Genomic DNA, 21,232 nt, shown 5'->3' on the forward strand with positions numbered 1-21,232 from the left:
TTACTGAACCTACAAACATCACAACACTAGAAAATCCTTATTAAATGGAGTTTGCTCAATTCTTAACATCATCATCAAAACCTCATAAGGGTCAACAAGTAGGGGTGTACATAAACTGGCCCGGACCTGAAAACCGACCTGAACCAGACCTGTTGGGACCGGACCTAATCCGGACCTGCAGATTCAGGTCCGGTCCCGGTCCTTGAAATTCTAGGATTCCGGGTTTCAGGTCCAGTCCGGGTAAAACCCGGAAATTTTAGGTCCGGACCTGAAACCGGTAAAACTATTTTTTTTATTTAATAAGTCTAAATAGGTCCATAAACAGGTCCATAACAGGTCCAAACAGGTCTAAACAGGTCCAATCAGGTCTAAATAGGTCCAAAACAGGTCCAAACAGGTCCAAAACAGGTCCAAACAGGTCCATAACAGGTCCAAACAGGTCTAAACAGGTCAGCACTTTCATCTTATTTTAAAAAAATCAAAAAAAAAAATAATCAGGTCTATTCAGGTCCAAACCCGGACCGGACCTGATTTATTAGGTCTGGACCGGAACCGGACCTGTTGATTCAGGTCCGGTCTCCGGTCCTTAAAAATCAAGGATTCAGGTCCCGGTCCATTCAGGTCCGGGTCAGGTCCGGTCCGGTTTTGGACCGGTGTACAGCCCTATCAACAAGTTGTCCCTTTTTGATGATGACAAACTGAGCAAAATTCTGAGAATAACAAAGTAAAACAGAAGGTTAGTTTTTTATTTATAAAAACAATAAAGAAAACTAAACTAAACTAAAAGACTCCTACACATACATAACCTATATATGTATAGGATACTTACCTTATGAAGCTAACATATGTAAACACATGTTTACATAGTTACCTTCATGGTTCCTTAGCCATCATCATGCTTATCAATCATAACACTTATCGTTGTTCTTGTTCCTCTATTGCTTATCTTATATTGCTCAAGTTCCTTACATATATACCTGTCATTACTCAGTTTCCTTGTATCCTGTTCCAAGCATAACTTGCTCTTTCTATGCACAACTTAACATACACGTTAGATAGATAATCATCATTAGTTTATGATCATCAAAACCTAATTAATCAACAATTATATTTCTAGTTAAAGTTATACAGGGATTATTTTGAGTTTGTACTATTCCAAAATAAGTTATAAATGGAACAATGATAAACTTATAATTGTTTGAACTTGAGTCATTTACTTAATGAGATTTAGATTTTTGTTCAAACTTGTTAGTGTGAACTCTATACAATAAGAAAGTGAAATTACAATATAAAACTTTATTGTTTGTCATGACTTTACAAGTGCTAAAGTTTTTTTTTTTTTTTTAAAAAAAAAAAAAAAGATAAGCACAATACTTCCTTATGCTGTAGGAGATATTAACTTTGGATTGCTTGAGTTTATTTAATACTCCATTATCTTCATTAACTATAGACAAAGTTGGCTTCTTTCAAGTGCTAATCGACTCATCGTCTTGAATAGTAAAAAGGTAGAGATCGAATTAATATTCCATCTTCATAAATTTTTTAAATGTCACATCAAAAATGTGATTAATTACATTAAACAGGAACATTTTGGAGAGTTGCTTTTTACCTCGCGTGAAAGGAAGCTTCTTATGATATTCTTTTAGTGGAAATTGATTAAAGTCTTATAGAAGAATCATTAATTTGGATTTTGTTGAAAACTTTTCTAGAAAGATGTGGACTATTACGGAGTAATCTCTTACATATTTAAAGATTAGATACATTTTTGTGTTAGTGAAGCTTTTTCCAATTGAAGTAACGTTAGTAAAGAAATTATATATTGGAATATATATTATAGTAATTTGTAAAGGAGCTACATTTGCTTATAGAATCAGATTTGTGCTTGTTTAATTCTATGCATACTCCATTTGCATTTTTCTTGTGCCTTCTAATTTCGTAACCACTGCAGTAGCGTGCAATTGGGGAAAATGAAGATGCAAAAAAGATATATGGTAAGAAATTAATCAAGAAGAGCTAGTACTTTAATTTAGTGCTTTGTAATTGTTAAATTTTTGAAACAATATGAAATGGGTATGGGCAACCCGAACAAGGAGGAGGAGAGTACTCCTCTACCTTATAAAGTGAAACCATCTCTCTTCTTTCTCCAATGTAGGATACTCATAAGTGGGTTACAATGAGTTTCAACAGTAATCATGGTATGATTCAAGTTACGTAGCTTTCGCTGATGTACTTGTACCATGGAGGGGGGTATTTTTCTTGCTTCTTTTCTATACTTGTTGCCTTGTTGGAGCAATATGGCAGGGTCAAATTAAAAACCTAAAAACCTTGAGCTTTGATTTTTTGTGCCAAACTCGAGTTAGGTACTTACTGAACTAAGATAAACTAAAGTGAACTGAATTGAATAGAGATGAAATGAATATTTTATGAGAGAAAGAAATTAAAAGCTAAACTGAAGTGAAGTGAAGTGATTGGAAATGAACTGAAGTGAAATTAAGCTAAAGAGAAGAAGCCCTTATCGTGTCATGACACGGGGCCTAAGCTAATGTCATAGTAAAATTAAAAGTTTGGCCTAAGCTAAACTGAAGTGAAGTGATTGGAAATAAACTGAAGTGAAATTAAGTTAAAGAGAAGAAGCCCTTATCGTGTCGTGGCACGGGGCCTAAGCTAATGTCATAGTAAAATTAAAAGTTTGGAGTAAAAATTGTGTAACATCTTCAATGTTGATAATTTTGAGTTTAGCACTATTTAGGTAAGATTATCATTTTCAAACTTAACCATCAAAATATAAATGACAGCATTTTCTAGAAATGTCTCGAACTCTCAACGACCTAGCTAGCTCCATACAACTTGAGTATATATAATTAATGTTGATACTTTGATCATTTGATGCCAGGTTTTTATATTGTACTGTATTACTTTCTCCCTTTTTTTTTGGTTGGAACGTCGTGCATAAAACGTTAGGAAAGATGACGCATGAAAATAAAATGAAATTCATTGCAAAAGATGGTACATCATTCATTGATACAAGTATTAGTTCATCTGTTCATGTATCAACGCAGTGAAAAGAATGACTAATGTAACAATTCAAAAACAAAAAAAAGACAAAAAATCATGAACATGTATTTTTTTATTTACATGTTAATAACTACAAAGAATGAATAGAGGAAAGAAAAAGGAGATTACAACGGTATTCCAGGCAGTAGTAGTAGGTACATACATAAGATATAGGACCCCTTCTAAAAGAAAAACCTGAAGACAACCAAACTCAGCTAACTAATTAATTTATTTATTTATTTTTAAATTAAATCTATTACTGATGAAAGATCTGAGAGGAGGAAGAAGAGGAAGAGAGAGAAAGGCTGGCAAGATTATTGTAGGAAGAAGAATTAGACAAAGAAGAGGAAGACAAGGCCAAGCTTCCTTCGCTCCAGGTTCGTCGAATAGGGTAAGTGACATTTGGTAGTGAAGAAGAGTGAGAACAAGCAGCTCCACCTCGAGAACGATGAAGAGCGCAACTGCAGTTACGGTGATAAGGACGCCGTTGGATCTCGCTGTTGCCGGAGATGCTTCCGTCGAATACACAGTACTGCATGAACATCCCTTGATCTGAGGCTGCCATTGTTTTTGTTTTTTTTTTGGGAGGAGAGAAATAGTCTGTATATTTATTGTAGTTAAGAATATTAAAGGGAAGGTGGGTTTGTTTTATAGAGAAAGAGAAAGGGGAAGGGAGTTGGGAGGTTGCGAGAAATTATAGCTGTCGTACTACCGGAACACGCCTTTTTCTTTTTTCTTTTTTTTAAACTGCTTTTTTCGTTTCTTTGTTTAGATTTTTTTTTGGGTTCGTTCGGTTTAAACACGGAGTATATTACTCCATGTCTTTATTTACTTCTGTTTAACATATGTTCATTTTGGAATGACTTAGGGGTTCTCATACGTTGAAATTCAGTTCAATTCAGCTCCTAATTTCCTTCTCTTATAAAATATTTATTTCAGTTCAGTTCAGTTCAGCTCAGTTTAGTTCAATTCAGCTCATTTCAGTTCAGTTCAGTTCAGCTGAGTTCAATCAATGAGAACATGCCCTAAGAGTCTGTTCTCTTCACATTATTTTTACTTTAGTTCAGTTATAATAAGTTCAGTTCAATTCAGCTAAATTCAGTCAATTAGAACAGACCCTAAAATTAAGGTTATGTTTCATTCACCTTAAAATATAGTAGTAATACTCTATGGAGAATAAAGGTTTGTTCACAGTAACTGAATCGAATTGATTGGAGCTGGACTGAACTGAACAGAATAGAACTGAAATGAATATTTTATGAGAGAAGGAAATTAAGATCTGCACTGAAATGAGCTAATTGGAGTTGAACTGATTTGAAATTAAGATGAGGTGAACAAGCCCTAAGTAAAATATACCTACAATTTATTAAAAATAAGCATATTTCAATAAAAACAATTTCAGTTCACTTACTGGTTAATAATACTTCGTAGATAATTAGTGAAAAATTATTTCATTTCAACGACTTTATTTTTAAAGTGATGATAATAGGGCCTTGATATTTAAATATCCTTGTACTGAAAACTAATACTCTCCGTGTTTCTTCAAATTGTTAACCGCATATTTAAGTTTGTAAGGCATTTGGAATATAACTTTTCTTTAACTCTGTCTAAAGAGTTTTGACGTAGATTTTAGTGTATTTAGATGAAATATAAGATACAGACTAGAATTTTACTTAATGGTAATTAGCCAGCGATTATGGCATTCAAAGTCAATCTGTTGTACCAAGTTAATATTGGCCTATTGGTAAGGGTGGAGCCTTTTATGGGCTCAAATCTTCACTAAGGGTCCTTTGAGGGTAGAACATGCTTCACCCTTCCCTTACTCTTAAGATATTTAGCCCGTACATTCAGTCATGTTGAGCTATGAGATATATTGGTTTAGTAGAAGAGTTTATCTTACCTACTTCAAGACTACTTGCTTCACAAAATACATACAACTTCATTTGATTAGCTCGACAAAAAGAGTCATTCACAATTTAACACTACTAATTTCGAGAAATAATTGACAAAGCGGTGATAAATTACACATACACAATTTATGTTTTTTTTTTTTTTCTTACGAGTGTGTTCTCAATGTCAACCAAACAAACACCTAATTTTTATATTCCGTATAGTATAGATGATAGATGTGGCACTCCAAATAGAAGTGCTACTTACTTAGGTAGTTGATCCATAAAGAACTAAACCGATGTCGACATTGCATACGGAAGTGACGGAACACTCGTCAAAGATTGAGCACTTGATACAAAACGCAATGCAGAATAGTTTTGAAACGTAAAGTAAAGAGAGAGGTTTGAGTTTTAGGGAGAAAAAGTTAAGTGAAGTCGCCCAACGGTCCCCTCACCCCAAATGGAAAGAAGAAGTCCAAATTTGAGAGCTGGAAAGCCGGGCCTCCAACGGGTCCGGGCCGGCCATACATCTGTCACATGAACCATATTATATTGTTGGCAGTTGGCTTTGTCCTTCATTTCCACCATCTTAAACTTTTCATTCAAAGCCAGGCTTTAAATATCTCTACTAGACTAGTCCACTCACTCTGCTTGTTACAATTCCTTAAAAAAAAAAAAAAAAAAAGATTCCAACTTTTTTTAAGCCTCTCAGTTTAATCGGTATATTTGTCAAAACAAAAACTTAGAACGATTAAAAAAATTGATAATTACTGTATAATTATACGAAGTATATTAAAATTATAGTTTTAAATTTTAACAAGCGACATTATGGTTGTGTTTACTCTTACATAGAATGTATAAACACATATTGGTTAAAATAGTATATAAAAATAGTGCAAAAGTGAACATGAGACTTTGTTTTAAAACCCAAAGGGAGTAATGGAAATTCATAGCTAGGTTGGATGAGAAATGGAGAACTAGTTAACTGATGAGCTATTAAAGGGAACTTCCATTTATTGAACCCACTTTGTGTCTTTCACTCGTTCCTAGACTTATTTATTGGACGGTCCAATGAGGGTTGGCAACCATGAGACTATGAGTAGAGGTATGAATTCAAATAATCGGATGGAGTTTGGGTCGGATCTATTCGGGTCGGGTCTATTCGGATTGGATATATTCGGGTCAAAATTATTCTTTTAACTCGGATCGGGTCGGATCAAATGCGGGTCATGTCAATAGATTCCGGGTCGGATATGGGTCGGGTCAACTTCAGATCGGTTCACTTTTGGTTCGGATTAATTTGGATCGGGTTCAAAACGAGTTTAACATGGTTATTTCTGGTCGAATGGATTTGGGTCGGGTTGATTTTGGTTCGGATGATTTCGATTCGGTCAAGTTTGGTTTAATTAAGATAAGGTTGATCCATACCGTTGATTCATTATTGTTCAATTTCAATTCAATTCCTTTTTGTGTTTGGCTGGATTTTGGTCGAGTTAACCAAATTCATATCCAAATAAGGTTATTTTTAAACTAGAGTTATTATTGAGTTTTTACCTTATTATTGGGTTAATATCAAGTCGTATCATATATTTTTATCGTTTGATTATTAATTACGAAATTTTAGTTTTCTCATTTGATCAAGTTATGTGTAATTTTTATCTTTGAGGCAAATTGAAATTGAATAATTATCGATAACTTATTATAGCTATATAAGTGAAACGATAAATAGTGAGCTAGTGATACACTTCTTATTGACAAATGATAGTTATATATGGTGGTATATAGTATACAAATAAGAATGTCATCTTTTTAAGGTTATTATTATAAATTTTCAATTGTACAATCTTCAATGTCATCTTTTAAATGAGACGAATATAAAGATTAGAAAGTAATTTTATATAATTGGTATGTACAATTGTACATGAAGTAAACTTGTTACTTCGAATTTTTTTTTTAGTAAATAAGTTAACTTATTAATAATTACTCCGTAGTAAATATAGTAGTATAAGAACTGGAATAAAAAAGTCGATAATTAATTGTGGTCGGATTAAATTCGGATTGGATAAAAATCAAATCAAGTTAAAATCGGGTCGGGTTGATATTAGTTCGGGTCAAAACAGATCGGATTAGATCGGTTATTTTTCGAGTTAATTTCGGATCGGATTGAGCTCGGGTCTGGTAAAATTGGTTTGATTTAAGTTCAGGTCGGGTCAAATCGGATACGGATTGTGTTCAGTTCGGATCAAATCGGTGTCGAGTTAAGTTTAAATCGGGTCAAGTTCGGATTCGGGTCGAGTTAAGGGATGGCAATGAGGCGGGTCGGATACGGATGATGGTACCTCCATACCCATACCCGCCTAAAAATCTTATACCCATCTCCACCCCACAACCCGTGGCGGGTACAATATTCACATCCATACCCGCCCCACCGGGTACAATATAGGATCCATCCCCGCCCCATCACCCACTTGGATATTCATACCCGCCCCAAAATCGTCCCAAACTCATTGCCACGATGCTCTACCGTATCACATTAATGATAATTATATCAAATTAGGTTAAGAAAATTGGGACTTTCACTATTCAAGCTAATTAAGTTTTAGGGATTATCAAGTTTCATAAATTCTAAACTCTTCCAAAAGAAATATGGTGCGGCCGTGCGGGTATAAGGTGGGTACGGGGCGGGGCGGGGCGGATATGGGGCTGGTCTACTCTAAAATCCATACCCATCCCATCACCCACGACGGGTACACATTTTATACCCATCCCCGCCCCATCACCTGCCAAACCTCCCTCCATCTCCACCCTAGTATGGGGCGGGTCTTCCATTTAACCCGACCCACTGCCATCCCTAGTTGAGTTCGGTTCGATTACAGATTGGGTTTGGGTCTTGATTTTCTCGGATCAAATTGGATCGGTTACAGTTTAGAACAGATATTTTTTTTCGAGTCGGTTCGGTTTTGATATAACTCTAACTATGAGAGTTATAAACATGTTCAAGGTTATGTGCTACAGAGTAATTAACAAAATTAGTCTTAAAAGGTGATTTTTATGCATGATTTCAATATATTTAATTTACTAATAATCATTATTATATGGGTACTTTGTGGCATGTAATTTCTTAACCTTCACTTTTATGGGGTATGTATGTATAATTATTTAGAATCTCTATTGTTGTTTTCTCATTAAGCATATCAATTTTTCTATGCAAGAATTTGTGGCTTGTTTGAACTCCTTTGTTGTCCAATGCAAGTTATTCTAATTTGAGCACTTACTCCTCATATTTAATAAAGATTTGGTCTTGGGATTCAACCTCTAAGATTATGTATGGATCAAATCAAATTTTACACCTTCCAATTAGATTGTCATGCCTATTTTAATCTCTCTTAAATTTCGACATGACTTGTTACCCAAATAAAAGAAGTTTTTATCTAAGAGAAATGATAGTCCTTAACAAAATTAATCTATCTTTGGGGCGTGACATTTATGTAGGTAACTTCTTGTAAACTTGATACCCTAGCTCTTTCTCAAGTTATCTTATATACGAAGTAGGTAAATTCTATTATTCTAGTCTCCTCTCCTAAGTTACTTTATATATATTTATATTTTGCGTATACTTTATTTTCGAACCTGAAGTTAAGTAATCAAACCCCCAATTACCTAGCAAAATAAAAACTTTTGTTGGTGTTGATTAATTAAATTCTACCCTCTTGATAAAACTTCAAAATAGAAAATAATAATAATTTTGTAGATATTCAAGCTTGAGTTGTCCACCTTCACTTAAAAAGCTTTATATTGAACCCCTTGTAAATTGTAGTGAATACCCGACTGACAGCAACACAATAATGGGTCAAAACTTGAGAAAATGTGATAATAACACCTTTTTTTAATGGAATTCAAAGAATGGGTATTAATCTTCATTTCGACACTTTTTTTTCCCAAAAAATATTTTTTGTGGGCCCCAAAAAATGGAAAATACGGGAAAAAAGGCGGTAATTGGAAAAACTGGAAAAGTTGCTGAAACAGCCTTTGAACACGGGAAAAAGGTTTGGAATGGTAGGGGGATGTAATTTTGACACTTTGGTACATCCCATGTTACCCTTACTTCTCGTTTTTCGAGGTTGTTTTATACCGGGAATGTGCCAATTGACCCCGTGACATGGTGATTGAGGGACAGTTTGTAACTTTGTGTGTAATTGATGATGGATTATGGGATGAGATGTGATACTTAAATTATAAACATGAATAGTATTGATATAATGATTCCATAAATGTATTATTACTATCCATAATCTATCAATCGACACATCAATCAACACACATGTGAATAGTAAGTAATATGACTATCCATAGTTACATTATATATATATATATATATATATATATATATATATATATATATATATATATATATAACATGTGTTCTTTTTCAATTCCAAACCATAGCGTAAGTCACATCACATCACTATTGTCAAGTCTTATCATATTATGACATCAAATCATTATAAATATAATTACATAATATGACATCATTATACTTATATGACATCGTTATTGTCAAATCACATCACTTCAATATACTTATATGACATCATTATTGTCAAGTAATATCACTTCCATCATTATTATATGGCATCATTATTGTCAAGTTACATCATTTCAATATACTTTTATGATATCATTAGTGTCAAGTAATATCACTCCAATATACTTTTATGACATCATTATATTCACATATGACATTATTATATTCATATGACATCATTATTGTCAAGTAATATCACTTTAATATACTTTTGTGACATCATTATATTCCAAAATTTCAAAACAGAAACATAATTCATTTCTGGTACTTTATAGACATCTTTATAGGTGTGTTATGGTTTCAAACCACCTTATATGACCCCGGGAGTCACCCCACATATTCTGTTCAGTTTTCGAAATAAATTTAAAAAAAATGACCCTAAATTGTGTATTATGTCCTTCAATTTTGGACAATTTTTCTCCTTTTTAGACCCGTAAATAAAAATTGCCAAAATGCTTTCCATGGACCCTAATACACCCCGGGAGTCCAATTGGGATGGGTAAAGCCATCCAATAGACCTTCAAACTGTCAATTTAACCGTTTACAACTTGCACTGATTTCATAAACTCGAGGCTACTAGGGGCATTTATGGAAACGTATAATGATCATATATGGTTCCAAATGACATTATATGACCTTAGGATGTAACCCCTGGTATCTCGAGACTTTTTGACACCGGGTCCCGAAACCACTGAAATTGGCCAAAAAATGTGTATACCCTTCAATTTTGCCAAATTTTGACCTTTTTTTTTATCCGGAAACAAAAATTTCCGAGAAGTTACCTATAGACCCTAATACCCTCCGGGAGTCCAATTGGGTGGGTGAAACCATCCAATTTGCCTTTAAGCATCCAATTTACCAGTTTCCGTACACGCCACTTGTATTTGCTATAAGCTTCCATGGGGCCTTTATGTAGCTGACTTATGGTTGTATATGGGTCCAAACAACATCATATGACCTCGGCCCGTAAAATTCTGCGAATTTCTGACACCGGGTCCGGACACCTACTAAATTGCTCCGATTTCGTGTATTATAGCCTTTAAATTTGGCTTCCGTACATCATTTTTTTCACTAGTCAAGATTATGCATCTAAGTACTTCCATGGGTTCCCAAAGGACCTTGGGATTCAAGGATGATTTCCAGAACCATCTCATTCATCCTTAAACACCATGTCTTAAGGCAAAGACGGCATACCCTCAAACGACAAAAGTAATTGTTTGTATGCCTTGTCCTTGGGTGCACATGTCTTGTGCACATGCCCCATACCCCCTTGCACCATCCCACACCCCAACACTTTGAGTTTGTCACTTGTCTCAATCCACTACTTGCCATTTTTTAGCATATAAAAAGCAACGTTAACCTCGTTTTCCAATCTAAGAAAGAAAAAGAAAAATATGGGTTTGGTGGCACCACACATATATCAACAATATATTTCAACATACTTTTAGTTTTCCAAACATGACTTGTCCATAAGCCCAAAACCTCAACAAAACGGGCTAAGCCTAATTACATCAATTACCCTAATTTAACCCAAAAAAAAAAGAAAAAAAAAAAAGGGTTGAATATTCCATATTCCGTTTGGGCTTGAACGCAAAGATACCTTGAGCCCCAAGGCCAAAATCCCCAATTGGCCAAACTAATTCCACAAATCATCAATTTCCCCTTTATATCTCAACTCAACTACAGACGCCTCCGCAACTCGGCAGCGACTCACTGAGTCACCACCGCATTTTACAAAATTCCAGAAAACCGATCATCAAAGTTACGAATTTTCAATGGGCGGTGGTAAACGAAAACCTGTCAAAAAATCAAAGCCCAGAAGAAATCAATCCCTTTTCGTTGAAGGTGGCATTTTGGCTGGATTGGATTCCCCACTTTCTTCTACTCCTCGCCGAGGTTTCTTCCTTATTCATTTCTTCTTTCTGATTCAAATCATTTCTGGCTTTTCCTTTGTTTCAGTTATTTTGTTTTTTTTGGGAATTATTGAGGGTTGAATTGCAGGCAAAAATCCGAATTTAAGATCCGGGAATTCTAGAAATGGGTCGATTTCTGATTCAAAGGCTGCTGTGAAAAAATCTCCACCTAATTTTTATCGTTATGATTACCCTTCTATTGATTTCAAGGTATCATTTTTTTTTTTTTTTTTTTTTTTTTTTTTTTTTTTTTGGGAACTGAAATCTATTTCTGTTTTGTGGTGTTTGAATGAATCGTCTGTTATGTTAGTGTTCACTCCTAAAAATAAACTTATGGTGTTATTGTTTAAACTTGATTGTATTTAAGCATTTGTAAATACTGTACATGATTTTATAGCTTAAACAATGAAAAATTGGAAGTGTATGTTTTGAAATTTTTAGACAACTGATTGGACTCATTTAGATCAAAATTTAACGTTGTTTGGGATTAATTCAACGTCTAAATTAGTAAATTTGTTATATGATAGGCTGTTGGGCAATCAGAATCTTGCATTGGGGGAAAAGATGAAGAGGGTAGATCAAATGGGTTGCAGCCAGTTATCCTATTAGGCTCAAAAGAAAACAGGGTTGTTGCTTTTGAAGACGTTACGCCATCAATGGTGCCTTCTGAGGTGGTATATCGTTATGAGTATAATTCTGATTTTGTATTGGGTGAGAGTTCTCACAGTGGATTGGGATTCGCTGATGAACAAGACGAAACCCCTTGTGTTACTGAGTTGTCATCGGGTATGATGGATGAGGATGAGGAAGAGGAAGAGGAGGAGCAGTTGCACACAGGATTGGGTTTCTCTAATATCCTACAGAATTCAGCTAGTGGAGAATTGTCACAGACAATTGTCCTTAAGGGAAGAGAGCGGAGCAATGGTTTTTCCACCAATGAGGTTGAGGAGGATGGAAATGATGACGGCTCTATGGATCAAGATAAATATGAGGATGGTTCTGGTTTCCTTCATGATTTTTCAGATAAGACACCAGCATCTAAAAAAAATTCTGCATTTGTGTCAATTGGAGGTGTGAAATTGTACACCCAAGATATTACTGATGACGATGAGGAGGAGGAAGAGGAGGATGAAGAGGATTCATCTGATGAGGGGAGCTCTTCTGGATCATCTGACAGTGACTCTGAAGGTAGCTCAGACTTTGATTCTGATATTGATGATGCCATCATGGATGATTACTTGGATGGAATAGGAGGAAGCAGTCAAATTTTAAAGTCCAAGTGGTTAGCATCACAGAATCTTGATAATCATGTGCTTGGTGATGATACTGATGATGATTCTAGCAATGATGCTTATGGGGAAACTTTAAAAAAATTGAGTGGTGTTGCTCTTCAAGAAGCATCTAGGGAGTATGGTAGGCAAAAACAGCGTTCAAAAAAGAAGCCTCCAGTCAAGTCTAAATCTAAGGGAACTGATGTTGATTGGTCTTCAGCTATGGATGATTTGATGCTAGTTAAGGATCCGAGACGGCAATCTGCAAAGAAGAAGCATGTTGCTCAATTCCCTCAGTCATGGCCTTCAGAAGGGAGGAAAAGCAAAAGGTTTGGGAGGTTTCCAGGTATTTGTCTTTCATCGTGAATTAGGGATTAGTAGAGTACGCTTATAGCGCATATGACTGGTGGTATAAATGTTAGTATTGGTATGTTAGTATTGGGACTATAGGTAAATTTGATGCCAATGTCCATCTTAAGTATTGCTTTTTCTTCGTAAACTTATTACCCTTTAAAACAGTAGGCCACCTCTAAATTGGCAATGGATGCATAATGGTAATTTACTGACATATTTTAGTATTACCACATATTATTTATGTGCTGTTAGTATCTTTATGTGATTTGTTGTCTTTTTATTTTATGGTTAATTATGAAGACATTTGTTATTTATGCTGGTTGATTAGGCAACAAATTCGGTTCTGCTATTCGGAACATAGTTTGTCTTCCGATAGATACAATGGTTGTCCATTTCTTAAGAATTCTATTATAATTTATAACTTTATAAGTATCATAGAATATTTAGTTTTTCACTGAGTTGTTAGAATTTGCATTCAAGGTTATTTAAACCTTGCTACTGTTCTGATAACTGATTTTCCAGGTGAAAAAAAGAAACACCGTAAAGAGATGATAGCGGTGAAGCGTAGGGAGAGGATGTTGCGTCGTGGTGTTGATCTTGAGCATTTAAACACGGTAAGCTATATATCTATATGAAAATGGAGTTTTTTTGGAGGGGATTTTCCCTCCTAAACTGTACTCTATATGGTTAATAATTGACTATTGATTAATATGTAGGGTAATCTTCTCTATCTTTTGTGGGTATTTCCTTATATATTATTAAGTAGCTACCTCTTTATTGACTTTGGTGCCTTTCTTCACCAGCTTTTGGTAAAGATTGGCATTCATGAGCTGATAAGATTAACAATTTAACATTCATACTTAATTTAACTATACAATAAATTTATGGGTGCTTATAAGAATAAACTTAACATTAATGTCTGAATATCATTTGATTATAGTTCCTTGTTTCCTCTGATATTGTAGATTTTTGTAACAGTGATCTTGACTTATGTGACCTTTCCTGCTAACTATCTAAACGTTTTGCTCTGTAGAAGCTGAAGCATATGGTTTTAAGTAACATAGATATGGTATCATTTCCTCCCATGTACCCTCGGGATTGTTCTCAGGTTTGTTGACCTGTACTCCTTGGGTTCTGACTCCTATATGGCTATATTCCGGGTATTTTGATTTAATAGGAACTCTTTGGGTACTTATAGGTGCAACGACTGGCTGCAATATATCGTTTAAAAAGTGGCTGCCTAGGTTCAGGCAAGAAAAGGTATGCTCTGATTTCTTTAATATTTTGAAAAGTTGCTGGTTTTCCTTATCATTTTTAATTTTAGCTGCTGTTAAGGGTTAAGCACTTAAGCAGTTTGAAGTCTGAGTCATCTGCTATCATGGACTTGTAACTGTAAGGAACCGAGTTTCACTCAATAATTAATTAATAATTTAGACAAGATTGAGGCAAGCTTGAGTTTTGATTGATTAATTAAGGAAGGAATTACAACTACTAGGATAGGTGACAACTTTAGGCTATCAATCTCAAGGGTAGCTTGAGGCTACTACTCTACAATGAGTTCTCTCAATTTCTGGATAAGTGGCTACTACTACAAGCCTTGCAATTCATACTCAAGCACTGCAATTTTCCCTAAACTAATTACGGTTGACCTCTACAAATTGGAATTTACAATCTCTGTCATAGTTGCTAAAGTGGTGTCTCCTCCTTTTCAAGCTTGTCTCTTTCCCGAATTGGCTTGCTTGACAAAAGCTACTGCTTCCTCTGTTTCTCTAATTCAGTCCCAGCTTCCTCTTGGTTACCGTTGAATTCGATTTGCTTGTGAGCTTGACCCACTTGTGCCACGTGACCCTTTTTGGCCCTACGGTGATAAACCTTTATGGGCTGGCCCAAATTCGGATCCATCACAGTAACTTTGTAAGCTAGTTAGTCCAATACAGTAAAACAAGTAAAAGGACTTAGGCATCACTAGCTTTGTGATATGTACTTGTCTACATTGACTTGCATTAGGTGGCAACTTATTTACAGTGTTTGTAAAGACACTGTCCTCCTTTCTTGGGTTTGTAGTGTAGAACTCTGTTTAAACCTAACCTTGAGGCCTTGTTTTTACACGAAATTTGGCATTTTTTGGTCGTTTGTGATGTGCATTATCTGCTACATGAGCTTTTATGCACTAATAATTATTTTGCATACACTAATAGATTGCTTATGTAATTATTTTGTTTATTGATGACATGTCCTTGTGGATATGGAGGGACTTTATTGGAAATTTTAGATCTCATATTACAGTTGATACAAAATTTCCACTTTTATAAAATAGTCGACTTATGGAACGTGTTAGAAAAATTATAATTATAATCTGTTTGCGATAAAGAAATACATTGACCTACTCAAAATGATGCTGCAACTATACTGTCTGTTAATATTGACTGAAGAGAGTGTCAGATGTATCTTAATACTTGGACCTATTTGTCTATGCCCATCCTATATGAACTTGGTGTACTTTGGTCTATACTTACCTTGGCAATTGTCTTTTGTCTAGGTTTGTAACTGTAAGTCGAACACAACACACCTCTATGCCATCTGCAAGTGATGAAATTCGTCTGGAGAAGGTAGGTTCATCTCAGCAGTCTGTAGAAATTTTAACATGAATTAATCTTCTCATTCCAACATCGGTTTAACATTCTGATTCATGGACTGGTGCAATTTGAATCCACAGCTGATTGGATCCAGCAAGGATGATGCTGATTTCCCAGTGGTTAATACACCTCAAAGTGCCCGTGCCCATGTCCGTAGTGGGTCTGCTCAGAAAAAATTTACTAAGAAATTGGCTGACCAACAAGGCAGCTGCAGCAGCAAGAGTGGGAAGATAAGGAGTGGGACAAAGCCCGGAGGATACAATCAACCGGTGTCATTTGTCCCCTGTGGTGTAATTCAACCGGAGATTGTCCCTGTCAGCACTGTTGAACTAAACGACAACTCTCCTCAAGAAATCAAAGCTGTAGACAATTCCCCATCATTGATTGGCTCATTTGAAGTTCACACCAAGGGTTTTGGTTCAAAGATGATGGCTAAGATGGGATATGTGGAAGGTGAAGGTTTGGGGAAAGAAGGAAAGGGAATGGCCTCACCCATTGAGGTAATTCAACGACCCAAATCTCTAGGGTTAGGAATGGCATTTGTCGAAAACAGCAGCGAAACTGTGAACATAGCTACAAGTGGTGGATCAGCTAGGAATTCTACTCCAAATGTCAGATCAGCGAAGAATACCACTCCAAAAGGTGGATCAGCAAGGAATTTCACTCCAAAAGGTGGATCAGCGAGGAATTCCACTCCAAAAGGTGGATCAGCTAGGAATTCTACTCCAAACATTGGTGCTTTTGAGAAGCATACTAAAGGGTTTGGCTCAAAGATGATGGCAAAGATGGGATTTGTTGAAGGAATGGGTTTGGGCAGAGATTCTCAAGGCATAGTTACCCCATTGTCAGCTGTGAGACGCCCTAAAGCCAGAGGCTTGGGCGCTGAAGGTTAAAGGTCATAAGATTTCATGTCTAATAGTTTGTGTTCAAATGCTGATTTGCCCAGTCTCTCCCACTGCTGCTGCATTACAGCGCTGCTTATAGCTTTGTAGGATGATCCCAAAGTCATTGATTGAGGTCAACAAATATAATGAATTTTTTAGTTATTTAACAGTGAACTGCCCTTTGGTTCATGTAGTGTTATACTCTTAGATAGCTTGTAAATTGATGATAAAAATATGTGATGCTTGGTGCATTTCAAGTTAGTCTGTAATATGATGTAAATTAAATGGATTTTAAATCTAATAAAGCAATAAAGGTATCTTTTTACCACCAAATAGAATGAACCTTAAGGGTCTGTTCTCTTAGCTTATTTTCAGTTTAGTTTAGCTCCAATAAGTTCAGTTTAGTTCAGCTTCCATAAGTTAAGTTCGGATCAGTTCAGTCAATCAAAACAGGCCATAAATGTGTCATGTAAGAAAATAATAAGGTTCATGATTACAAAAAAATAAGTCATCAATCCCATCAGCATGAGCTCATGAAAACTTTAGTAAAACAATATACTCTATCTTTTGTTTTTTTAGGAAATATACTCTGTATCTTAAGGGCTTGTTCTGTTCAGCTTAATTTCAGTCCAGTTCAATTCCAATCAGTTCTGTTTAGTTCCTAATTTCCCTCTCTCATAAACAATTCATTTCAATTCAGCCCCAATCAGTTCACCTTAGTTTTTTTCTTCAGTAAATCGAAACGGGCCCTAAGTCTACTTTTGAAAGTTTGTAACTTAAACCTTGGTCTTGATCCAACATAGATGCATATAAATATCAGATTTTATCAATTTAGCATAATCATACAACACGGAGTACATGTTTTTTTTAATTCATTGAATGAAGTAATTTTAGGTTTTTACTTGAAATAATTTCAATTGCAATGAATGAATAAGCACTATTTATTTATTTATTTATTTTTGAAAGGAAATAAACACCAAACTTATTTCATTGGAAATTTGGAATATTGGAATTGGAATGAATAAAACTGAGCACCAAACTTGACTAAAAAAACAAAAAAAAATTGCAATAATTTGGGAACAAATACGTGAATCTCCCACTTTCCAATTTCTAGTTACAGTATGCACCAGCAAAAAAGAAGTCGTTAATGTCACTCAATTGGTATTCAACAACTGAAATTGAGACAACAAATCGTGAAAATGGCACCCAATTCGCCGCCGTCTCTCGGTCATCTCCTCCGAAAAAGCTTGTTATTCCAGCAAACAGTAATCTTGACAATCACCTTCTTCGCCTACGCCTCTCTCCACGCTTCTCGCAAACCCCCAAGCATTGTGAAATCAGTCCTTGGACCTGAAATCTCCAGAAATGGCAGCACCCCACTTGATGATTTGGCTAATTCTGAAAAGGGTTGGCCTCCTTTTAATGGAACTCAAGGAACTCATCGATTAGGTGAGCTTGATCTAGCTTTCTTATCTTCTTATGCAATTGGGATGTTCTTTTCTGGCCATTTTGCTGATACTCTTGATCTTAGATTGTTTCTTTCATCTGGGATGTTGCTCAGTGCTCTTTTTACTGTGGCTTTTGGATTTGGATATTGGCTTCAAATTCATAGTTTCTTGTATTTTGTTATTGTTCAGATTTTGTGTGGTTTTTCTCAGTCTACTGGTTGGCCTTCTGTAGTTTCTGTTGTCAGTAATTGGTTTGGAAAATCTAAGAGAGGTTTGATCATGGGGGTTTGGAACTCCCACACTTCTATTGGGAATATTATGGGTTCGATTGTTGCCTCATCCATGTTGAAATTTGGGTGGGGTTGGTCTTTCTTTTGGGCTGGATTCTTTGTGTTTTTGATTGGAATTCTTGTGTATTTGTTTCTTGCTGTGAGCCCTGAGATTATTGGTTTGTCACTTCCAAGCGAAATCGAGTTGAACCCAATTGAGGCTTCTGATCATGGGGAAGCTGAACATTTGGGTCTCCTCCAATCCAAGGATTCAAATCCCCTGGAAGAAGCTAAGCCTCTTGAAGGGGAGGAAATCAATTCTTCGGATGCAATCGGGTTTATAGAAGCTTGGAAACTGCCCGGAGTTGCATCTTTTGCAGTCTGCCTGTTCTTTTCCAAGCTTGTGGCCTACACGTTTCTGTATTGGCTACCATTCTATATAAGGCACACAGGTAATAATGCTCTTAATTTTTGAGTTTCTGGTTTTGGTGTTTCTCAGTGCAGATGATTAGAATATTCAGTTTTGACATGGATTTTGTTTTGTAATGGAATTGAAGCTGTTGCTGGTGTGCACTTGTCTCATGAAACTGCTGGATTGCTATCAACCATATTTGACTTTGGTGGTGTTCTTGGAGGTGTTTTGGCTGGTTTGCTTTCTGACAAACTAGAAGCTCGGGCAATTACCTCTGTTTCATTTCTCCTGTTATCGGTTCCAGCTCTTGTTCTCTACCGTGTTTATGGGAGTAGCTCAATGTTTGCCAATAACATTTTGATGTTTCTTACGGGTTCACTTGTGAACGGACCTTATGCTCTCATAACAACAGCTGTGGCTGCTGATCTTGGGACACAGACTGCAATAAGAGGGAATTCACGCGCATTGGCTACAGTCACGGCAATAATAGATGGAACTGGTTCTGTTGGGGCAGCTATTGGTCCAGTTCTAGTTGGTTATATTTCCACCAGTGGTTGGAATACTGTTTTTGCAATGCTTATTACTTCAATCTTCATAGCAGCACTGTCCTTGGTACCTGCTGTGAAGTCTGAGCTAACAGAGAGGAAATCTAGATTACAAATGAACGAAACAGCTCATTAATCAATCGTATCGATTTCCTGTTGTATATCTTGAGTAAGGTGCTCTTACCACACATCAAATCGACAAGCATGGAGATTTTTTGACAATCCATGATTGCATCACATTGGCTGCAAAGTCAGGTGTTATTCCATGTATCCCAGATTTTATACTGCAAAGAGGTGTGTACATTTTGGTTTTTTTTTTTTTTCATACAGATCGTTTCCCTCATGAATATTTCCCGAGGATAGCTTCAGCCATTTGGAACATTTCTTCATACACTGGGATGTCTGAAATTGCAGTCTGTATCACATATTTTTTTGGAGAATTTATATTAATAGAATTGAAGCACAATACACGCATTCTTTTTAGCTATCAATTTCCTATCGGTTTTTGGACAGAAGAATTGACATAACTTTTTAGGTGTTGATAATGATAACTCTTGATTATTGTGAGTTTGTGACTTGTTTAGAATTTACTTAAATTCACAAATAAAATTATAATGTACACGATTTTGTTACATTGGATTAATACTTTTGAGACTTTGCGGTGCTTTCACCTTGATTAACCACTTGTCCATCTTTGTTGTTGAGCCTTGAGCTCTATTTGTTTCCGAATGGTGGGTACATTATACATTTAGCAACATTATATGTCCCCAGATGCCTCCCTTCCATCACCTTAGTTTTCGACACTGGGTCTAAATAATCCGGTTTCATGAATTGTATAGCCTTCAAATTAGCCCTCGAAGAGTTTTTTGAACTTGACAAGGTCCTTCCCGTTACTTTATACAAAACATCGGGATGGCAAGTTGGTGATTGGAACCATCTCTTGCACCTCTTGACTCAGAATGCGACAAAGTTTTGATGGAATTTCAAAGTGGCCTTGAAGTTGAATTAAACTCATTCTCTGGGGACATTAAAGCTGGTTTGAAACCATAATTAACTAGCCTACCAATATCTCTTTGCAAAAGCCTTACACTGATTTGGTGTGAATTTATGGATATTCAAAACTCATTTGCATTGTTAGTGAAGACTGAAGAGTTGCATTAAGGTTCATGCTAAATTATTTATAGCCTACAAAAGATAACCTACACAATATAAACTTTATCATATAAACTTTCATAAATTATCCTAAATATAATATTATAAGATCTATATGGAAAATATATCACAATAATATATTTTCCTATATTCCTAATTATTATCCTAAATATAATATTATAAGATCTATATGGAAAATATATCACAATAATATATTTTCCTATATTCCTAACAGTTCACTTACTAGGGACCAAAATGGCTTCCTGTGGTCCCCACAAGACCATAGAAGAGTACCATCCCCTTTCATTTTCATGACTGAAAAAATAAAAAACTGTCAAAAATCAAAGGTTATAATCCACGCTTTCAGACCAAGTTCTAGAAATTTTATCAGAAAGAAAATTTACACAAGGTGTCCCTGCGGTCATTAAAGTTTGTTTTGTACCATAACGTCATGAGAATAAATTCGGTTCAATTATAGGGTTCTTTCAAAAATTTGTTGCTTTAGTTATCGAGTGCTGCAAAAGATAGTTCCAACCACTCAAATGGCCTCCCCAGATCTTGTAGATCCTAGAGAAAAACCTCGGTCTCATTATGTTTCAGGTCCAAAAAAGTCGAATATTGCCCAAATACATAGGCCATAATATATGCTTTCCGATGAATTTCCCAAAAATATTCCAAAAATGTAGTAAGCACATAGGGTGTACCCCGGGCACCACAACCTCTTCATGGCGTGCCGAGGGGAATGCTAAACAAATGTTTGACAATTTTGGAAAGACCACCTAAGGCATAGCCGGTGGAGAGCTTACTAAGGTAAGCAAAT

At 35.7% G+C, this 21,232-nt stretch overlaps 3 protein-coding genes across 3 annotated transcripts; 2 read left to right on the forward strand and 1 right to left on the reverse strand.

Moving 5' to 3' along the window:
- Nucleotides 1-3,310: 3,310 nt before the first annotated feature.
- LOC110711368 lies at nt 3,311-3,619 on the reverse strand. The gene has a single exon (XM_021889740.1). The coding sequence runs from the start codon at nt 3,617-3,619 to the stop codon at nt 3,311-3,313; it is 309 nt and encodes a 102-aa protein (XP_021745432.1).
- A 7,483-nt stretch (nt 3,620-11,102) lies between these two features.
- Nucleotides 11,103-16,926, forward strand: LOC110711382. Its single transcript, XM_021889754.1, has 8 exons — nt 11,103-11,424; nt 11,530-11,651; nt 11,969-13,058; nt 13,589-13,680; nt 14,100-14,174; nt 14,265-14,326; nt 15,606-15,675; nt 15,783-16,926. Exons 1-8 carry the CDS (start codon nt 11,304-11,306, stop codon nt 16,593-16,595), a joined length of 2,445 nt encoding a protein of 814 aa, XP_021745446.1. The 5' UTR covers nt 11,103-11,303; the 3' UTR covers nt 16,596-16,926.
- A 114-nt stretch (nt 16,927-17,040) lies between these two features.
- On the forward strand, nt 17,041-19,747 carry LOC110711383 (putative glycerol-3-phosphate transporter 5). Its single transcript, XM_021889755.1, has 2 exons — nt 17,041-18,755; nt 18,861-19,747. The coding sequence occupies exons 1-2, from the start codon at nt 17,786-17,788 to the stop codon at nt 19,394-19,396; spliced, it is 1,506 nt and encodes a 501-aa protein (XP_021745447.1). The 5' UTR covers nt 17,041-17,785; the 3' UTR covers nt 19,397-19,747.
- The last annotated feature ends 1,485 nt before the right edge of the window (nt 19,748-21,232 follow it).

The sequence above is a fragment of the Chenopodium quinoa genome, unplaced genomic scaffold (genome assembly GCF_001683475.1).
Source record: "Chenopodium quinoa cultivar QQ74 unplaced genomic scaffold, ASM168347v1, whole genome shotgun sequence".
NCBI classification, from domain to species: Eukaryota; Viridiplantae; Streptophyta; class Magnoliopsida; order Caryophyllales; family Amaranthaceae; genus Chenopodium; species Chenopodium quinoa.

Excerpts from the sequence above, each read along its gene's own strand:
- LOC110711368 (XM_021889740.1), bottom strand. The coding sequence starts at position 3,619 with ATGGCAGCCTCAGATCAAGGGATGTTCATGCAGTACTGTGTATTCGAC.
- LOC110711382 (XM_021889754.1), top strand. The coding sequence starts at position 11,304 with ATGGGCGGTGGTAAACGAAAACCTGTCAAAAAATCAAAGCCCAGAAGA. Across the intron at positions 13,681-14,099 it reads ATCTTGAGCATTTAAACACG|AAGCTGAAGCATATGGTTTT; the intron begins GTAAGCTATATA and ends TTTGCTCTGTAG. Across the intron at positions 14,175-14,264 it reads ACCCTCGGGATTGTTCTCAG|GTGCAACGACTGGCTGCAAT; the intron begins GTTTGTTGACCT and ends GGGTACTTATAG.
- LOC110711383 (XM_021889755.1), top strand. The coding sequence starts at position 17,786 with ATGGCACCCAATTCGCCGCCGTCTCTCGGTCATCTCCTCCGAAAAAGC. Across the intron at positions 18,756-18,860 it reads ATTCTATATAAGGCACACAG|CTGTTGCTGGTGTGCACTTG; the intron begins GTAATAATGCTC and ends ATGGAATTGAAG.